A 7,543-nucleotide genomic window follows, 5' to 3' on the forward strand; every position below is an offset into this window, starting at 1 on the left:
TTCACAAATAGGCAGAACTGAGGCAGAGAAAAGTCAAACAATCTGTCCATAATTACCAAGCTGGTAGTTGAAGGCTATGATTCAGTCCCTGGCATGTGCTGCCAGACCTATCTTTTCAGCAGGGAAGTCACCTACCTCACTTCTTAACTCAATTGTCTCTGCAGTCATGTGTCATATATTCACAAGCACACACACCTACATACAGCAAAAAATAAAAAAAAAAATCTTGCTGGGTGTAGTGGTGTACGACTTTATTCCCAGCTACCAGAAAGCAGAGACAAGAGAATCTACGAGTTCAAAGTCAGTCTTGTCTACATGGCAAGTTCCATGCCAGATTGACAGTGAGACCCTGTCTTTAAACTCTGGACCTCCACTGTAAGCACATCCATGCTCCCTATATATAGCCCAGTGCCATGTGTACCTTGATTTGATCACTAGACTGCATTCCTTGTGAGCAGAAGCCATCCTTTCATTCCTCTACATTCCATCATGACTACAGAATCTTGCCCAGAAAGAACAGAATATGTATTTATTGATGAAGATCAGATGTTCAGGTTACTACCATCTCATCCATCAGTGAGATCACTTAAAGGGTAACGGCTGAGAGGAATGCTAGTAAACTTACAATACACAAAAGGACCAGGCAGGCCTTACCTTCTGCTCCACACATCTGATAAAATCACTTTGTTTGGAGTGTCCCACTGGTTGCTTCCGAAACTCACTGCGTTTCTCCAGACGGGACTCAAAGGCAGCTGGGTCGGACCTGCCCAAAGGGAAATCAAAGGATAAAGCACCCAGGATTTTGAAATAACAAAGTATCATAAATCACATCCACAAAGACAGGACATAGGCATTATGAGGGCTGGCTTTCAGTTGTTAAGAACTGGGCATAAGCCTGGAAGTCAAGAAAATGGAAAGCAAAGCCAGCTCATCAACTATTATGCCTCAGCATTTTTTGTCTTTTGCACGTTATTCCCAGGTAATGCATGGGTTAGTTTCAGATACTTAAACATTATAGATACTTAGACTACTCAAGATAGGAAGAATACTTTAAGCCATATTGCTGGGTCAGCTCTGCAGGTAGGAATCCTGTAGCACTCCTACTTGGTGTTAACCTTTTACCTGAATATATCTAATTTTTGGCGTCTCCCTTTATCCCCACCCTCAGGTCCTGGGCTCCAAGTGGGTGCTTTGGGAGAAGAGTTAGTACCCAGTATCTCCCTGACCTATCATTCCAGAGACCCTGCAGACCGAACATCAGAATTCGCCTTTTATCTTAAAATGGGGATGCTCTTCTGACTTGAAGGCCAGGCTGGGGCTGTCAGGAATACTTCAGATTGTGTAGCTGACCACGGGATGTTTGGCTTTATATGCTAAGATGAAAACATCATCCCAGCTACTTGGCTGGGAGCCACACAACACCATGGGTGAGGAGACAAAGTCATCTTGTTTAATCCTTTGGCAGACCTTCACAGTCAAGGCATTATAGGGTACCCTCTATTCCATTTGGATGTGACACCAAATGTCACTCTTTTCATTAGTATGTAGATGGGCTGACCTTTTTCTTTCTGTCTGGAAGGACTAGGTAAGCGTGGCTAGCAGCTTGCCACAGTGGGGCACCCTGGACAGCAGAGCTCTTCCTAGGCTCCAGGGACATAGAAAATAACCAAGACACTGTCCTTACTTGAAACTTACTATCTAGCTGCAGATATGCAAATATGTACATGAGCACTACTGATCATTAAAACAAAAAAGTGCACAAACATCCCTAAATGACGGAGGTGGTTTCATGACTGTACTTTCAACTGTGTTGTTCCCATATTTGGAGCACATTCCATCCTCCCCCTCCCTCCAATTATCTTCGAGCTAGACCTAGACCACACTATTCAAAGACTAGCAGGAGCTAGGGTGTGAAAGCTTTATGTGGAACACTAAGCTGTTTGGACATAATACAGAAGTCAATGGGACATGTTCTGGAATATCAGTAGGTATAAATGTTGATGGGAATGACCTAGAGAAAGGAAAGAAATCATTATGGGCTCTTGAGTAAGTGTCAATGGAACCGCTAAGTATTCAGAGTGCGAGTAGACAGACATCTCTTTGAAGATGCTGGTGGGTAAAAGATCAGAGAGAAATGCGTGGGGAGAACTGTGGGTCAAAAAACTACTTTAAAATAAGTAATATGTTTGAAGGACAGTAAAAGTACGCATTCATTTGTTTCATCATTGCTTCAAAAAGTGTGACAGATCACGATGTTCATGTAAAGGGGATGGGGAGAGGGTTCCAAGACTAGAAGGGGTGAACACTAGGTAGAGGATGATGCTGTCCATGTGAAGAAGAAGAAATTAAGGGAGTGGAACTAAAATGAGACAAAACGCAGAGAGTTTACAATCCTTTCAAATTGCCTCCCTACACCACCAAACTCTCTCTCAAAGCCCCTTTCCATTTTTGACCTTCAACTCATCCACCTGAAACTAGGCACCCACTATACCTATCTTAACGGCCATGACCATACCCCACTTTTCCCCCTCAGTGCTGGGGATGCAACCCAAGGCCCTGTGCATCCTAAGCAAGTGCTCTTCCGCTCTAGGTTTTATCTTCTGGAAGCTGAAGCATTAGGAACCCTGGCTTTCGTCAGACAAACCATAGGCCACTGTGTGACCTCCAGCAAGCCTCTACCTCTCTCCAGACCCCCAACATTTCCTTAGTGAACAGGTTCAATGGGCGATCCAAATGTAATTCCACTAGTCTTTGCAGTACTTTTCCCACTCCCAGTCTCCTCTTCACGCAGCCAGGGACCGACGCTTGGAGCCTGGGAATCTGATCTCTTGGCCAGGTACCCACTGATTCAATATGTGACCTTGACCAAACCAAGTGCCTTTTCTGAAAGCTTCACTTTCACATTTCTACAGAGGGGACAACTCTCTCGGAGCTGTCTTCCTCAAAGGGCTTTAATTAAAGAGTTCACCGGAGCGTTCTGAGAACCAAGTACAAGGACAACTGTGGGAAGATCCAAAGGCTCCGCAGAGACCAGCGATGTGACCTTAGGCAAGGGACCTGGCCTCTCTGAACTTGGAAACAAACTATTGGTATAGTGGGGACAGTACAAGCCCACCAAGGAGGATAGTTTAGTAGTAAATGACGGAAGCTCTGCCCGCGTGCCGCGAGTCCCTACTTCCAACGCCCCGCCGGTCAGTACCGCACCTGCGCAGCTGCTGGATCTTGTCCCGGTAGCGGTCGTAGAAGGGGTTAGCTTCCAACTCGCTGACCCCGCTGCCGTCTGCTCCCCCAGAGGGCGGGCCGGAGCCCCGGCGTACCGGGAACACGCGCAGCTGCGCTGGTGACACGAGCCCCAACCCCAGGGCGCGGCTGCGCACTGCACAAAGACCCCGGTAGAGGCCGGCCACCTGCAGGACTGCGGGGCACGCTCCACCCGCAGCAGACACCACGGCCGCCATGGCCGCCCGCGCCTCCCCCTCCTCCTCCTCTGGGGCGTCAGCCTCGGCCCCCGGCCCGCGCGCCTGCTCCATCGCTTTCAAGGTCCGTGACGCCCGTGTTCCGCCACCGAGGTTCCGGGCGTGCAAGGTTCCGGATGCCGGAGTGGAGAAGGGACAGCGACGCTAGGGGCTGGTGGCTCTCCTCTCTGCCCACCGGTTCTGTGGGTGTAGCGGTGCGTCTCCTCCTAGGAATCTGCCGGGATTCACGTCCTTCCTCCCAGGACCAGCAGCCTCTGCGCGCCAAGCTTCTTCCAGAAAACTGGCTTGGATCTTCGGGTTCTCGTTGGATTTGCCCCTTTTCTAAATTTACTTGGCTTTAGCTGTTAACAGTTCCTTCAGCAGCAGAGGATGTTCGAACATCACAGCTGAAGTTTCTCTTTATTGGTTTCTATTGGCAGAAAGTCCCATTGGCCTCATACCCTATGAAGTAGTCACTACCCTCATTTTACAGACAGGGATGCTAAATTGGCTGTAAATCATTAAAGTACCAATTCCACCTAAGAGCTGAACTCTTTTTAAAACTCTGTGTCTCTGAAGTCTGGTTCCTTCTGTTTCTAGCATGTAATTAAACTGCTCTCAGAGACGCTAGGAATTGTCCTTGACAAATCTTTATTCAGGCTCTGTTTTCATCCTTAGAATGTGTTCGTTTCCCCACTTCCACTGAACTAAATTCTTCACCTGTTGAACTAGATGTGGGCTTGGGGACAATGACATCATCTCCGTTTCACCTGCTGCCAGTACGAGTGTACCCTCTGTGAGGGCAGTCACATGGAAGTCCTTATCTGGGCCTCAGTTGATAGGAACTCTTCCTGTGGCAGGAACAGAGCCTCCAAACTTCAATGCAGCCTGTCGTTAGACATGAGACACCCAATGCTGGGTCACCGCAGTGTGATTATGAAAGTCTCACTTTGCTGGTCTGCATCTGGCTCAGGATTCCTGTGCTCAAATAGGCATCCACTGCCTTCCTCCTCATTCACATCTCAGTGCCTCAGAGAGACCTCTCTTAATGAACCTCTCCACTACTGAAAAAAAGTATGTGCGTCAGGGTTGGGGGAGACAATTGTGTAGCAGGCAGAAGACAATTCTGAGAACAATTTTCTCTCCTTCCTCCTTTCCATGGTTTCCAGGAATCTAGCACAGGTCACCAGGCTCACATGGCAAATGCCTTTAACTGCTGAGCCATGTCACCCCCCATCTCCCTTTAGAGTATTTTTACTCGACTTCACGCTGTTACCTCCCTCTCCTTTTTACAGAAGTTATCACTATCTATAATTTGAGACCTGTGGTGGTCTGAGGGAGGACTACCCCATAGACTTGGGTCTCTGAACACTTATTTCCCAGCTGGGGGAGTCTGTGAACCTTTAGGAGGCAGAGCCTTGCTGGTGGAAGTGTATCACAAGGGGCAGGCTTTGAGAGCTTGTAGGCTTGCCCCACTTCCAGTTATTGCACTCTGCTTCCTACATATGGATAAGGATGTGATCTTTCAGCTTCTTGCCCTATCCTCCTGCTGCCACACTGCCTCTGTCATTAGGGACCCTCTTTCTGGAACTCTAAGCCAAAAAGATCCTTGTTCTATAAATTGCCTCAGTCATGGTATCTTTCATTTTGTTTTTAATTTCTCTGATGGGCTTGATGTTAACATTAAAACAGTTTCTGATTTTGACTCCTAATACAGTACATTGTTGCACACATTTACATAATATTTGCAGAATCTCTCTTTTCTAATTTTTTCATGCTGGTTGTGACCCGAAGGAAATTTCTTTATCTTTTTTTTGGTTTTTTTTTTTTTAAGAAAACAAACTATCTTTTTTTCATTTTACATACCAATCCCAGTTCCCACTCCCTCCCCGCCTACCATTCCCTTCACCTTCCTCCCCACCTCCACCTCCATCCACTCCTCAGAGAGGGCAATTTTTTTTTATTACAGCAACAGAAATGCAAGCACGATGTTTACATAAATCCATGGAGTTTACGTTTTAGTGGGGGAAGGACAGGTGACAATGCTCGTATGTAGAAAAAACAAAGGGCGATGCGATTCACAAACAGGGGGATTGCCCAAGCACAAGGTCTGAGTGACATGAAGGACTGAGTTATATGGAGACTTGCAGGAACAGACTAGCTAAGGGGGACAGAAAATGCAAAGCATGATTATACTGTTGTGAAAAGGCAAGAGGTTATCCCAATGAGTGAGGAGACAGAGGCGAGATGACACGGATGGGTGGCTTTGGAGGCTGTGGCTAAGAACTGGCTTTTATCCGAGTGAGATGGGAAATTGCCATAGGCTTTGAGCAGAGGAGTAACATGGCCTACTTTCAAAGGGTCATCCTGATGGTGGAATTTGCTCCAGTATGTGAAGCAAATATGGAAACTTCCAAGGGTGAGTAATTTTCCTACTCTAAAACCAAGAGTAAGTATAACTTAAGTGAAAGGCAAGGAAGGACAGTAACCTGACTGTTGGGGATGTGACTCTAAAGTTCTGAGGTGTGTTCCAGGCTGGAGGTATGAAGTTGTGAATTATCATGGTATTTGTGTTCTTTAATGTTAGAAATGCGGATAAGTTCCCTGAGGAGGGAATGTAGATAGAATGCTAAAGATCGAGGCCTGGAGCATGCTAACACTTAGAGACCAGGAGAAAGAGGAAAGCCCCAACAAGGAGGAGGAAAAGCGGGGGCAATAAGGTAGAACCAGAACTCTGTAAACAGTGCTGCTCTGGTTCGAATCTGAAATGACCTCAACGAGCTCAAAATACCCCCACCTGGTGGCACTATTTTGGGAGGCTGTGGAAACTGTGAAGAGGTTGGCCAGAAGGTCACAAAGGGCAGGACTTTGAAGGTTATGGCGTAGACCTTGGCTCTGCGATGTGAGCGCCACGTGAGCAGCGCTCTTCTGCCACGTGTTCCTCTGCGGCTGGGTCTTCTATCACATGTTCTTCCGAGGCAGGGATGTTCTGCCCATCCACATGGGGTCAAGCAACTATGGACTGAGCCCTCTGAACCAGGAGCTAAATCAAACCTCTTTACATGGTTTCTGTCTGGTATTTAGGTCAGGGAAATACAAAAGCAACCAAGAGTGTCTCAAGGCACAATGGGGGCTATAATGAGAAAAACTAAATGGTAAGAATTCAAGTTAGGACAGGTTGGTATGTCCTTCTGTGAGTTGATTTAGGCTTAACTCGCAAGGGCTTTCTAATTGAGCTGCCCGTAAATAGATCAAGTTGCCTTACGAAGTAATAAGTAAGGCCCTGGCTTCAATAAATCCTGGGAGATTGGTTGCTGGGTAGGTGAGACCTGGCCTCCTCAGGGCTCAGGCATCCTGAAGGGAGTTGGACTAGACAACTCTAATGCTCTTCTGAGAAGAGAACTGAAAGGGCTATTTGTTATACTGCAGGGGTTAGGGGGGTACTCAGTGGGAAAATAAGAAGCAGCAACTCCTGAGGGAGGAAGCAGCATGAGCAAAACTCCCAAGGTGGTGTGTGTGTGTGTGTGTGTGTGTGTGTGTGTGTGTGTAGTTGGGCTGGCCAGAAGGGAATGGAGTGTGAAGGACAAGGAGGGAGGTTAGGCTGGAGAAGGATGGAGGATTAGATAGTGGAGAGCTCCCGCAGGGCCCAAGACACTTGCCAGCACTTATTGAAGAAATGAAACATAAATAAAAGAGATTGTAGGAGCCAAAGGAGGTGCTGACTACTTGGTTCCCTTGAGCCAGTTTTCTTCTGACAACTTGGCCCAAGATTTGTTGAGGGCAGGCGTGCCCAATGTTCTGTGCTCTCTGTCCCAATCGGCACTGGGGAAGGTATCCAGAGATGTTTCCTTAATCACCAACCACATAGTTAGCTCCTTGAGAGTTCCAGGGCCCTTTCCTGGGGGCTAGTTCTACTGGTTCACTGCGAGGATGAGGGCAACAGCCTTTGGTAGAAGCAGTAGGTAACGTTGTTTATGAGATGCCACTGGATGGGTTCCTCCCGTCCATTAACAGGACTACTCCACAAACATGGCCCCTGGAATGCCTGGTGGACAGAACCTGGTGACCTTTCCTTTAGAGAACAATGA

The 7,543-nt window shown here is 47.3% G+C and overlaps 1 protein-coding gene across 3 annotated transcripts in view; it reads right to left on the reverse strand.

Annotated features, from left to right (window-relative positions):
• The window catches only part of Atpaf1 (ATP synthase mitochondrial F1 complex assembly factor 1), a 30,314-nt gene extending 26,173 nt beyond the window's left edge, over positions 1-4,141 (reverse strand). Inside the window, exons 1-2 of one of the 3 annotated variants that reach the window (XM_048443904.3) lie at positions 3,205-3,692; positions 655-763 (exon numbers count right to left, since the gene is read on the reverse strand). In XM_048443904.3, the coding sequence (XP_048299861.3) occupies positions 655-763; positions 3,205-3,530 (435 nt within the window). In that variant the 5' untranslated portion in view covers positions 3,531-3,692. Of the gene's footprint in view, positions 1-654; positions 764-3,204 lie in introns of all 3 variants that reach the window. The other 2 variants (XM_048443905.3, XM_087904713.1) reach the window with 2 other exon arrangements.
• Positions 4,142-7,543: the final 3,402 nt, after the last annotated feature.

This window comes from Myodes glareolus, chromosome 3 (assembly GCF_982192425.1).
Source record: "Myodes glareolus chromosome 3, mMyoGla1.1, whole genome shotgun sequence".
Taxonomy (NCBI): Eukaryota; Metazoa; Chordata; class Mammalia; order Rodentia; family Cricetidae; genus Myodes; species Myodes glareolus.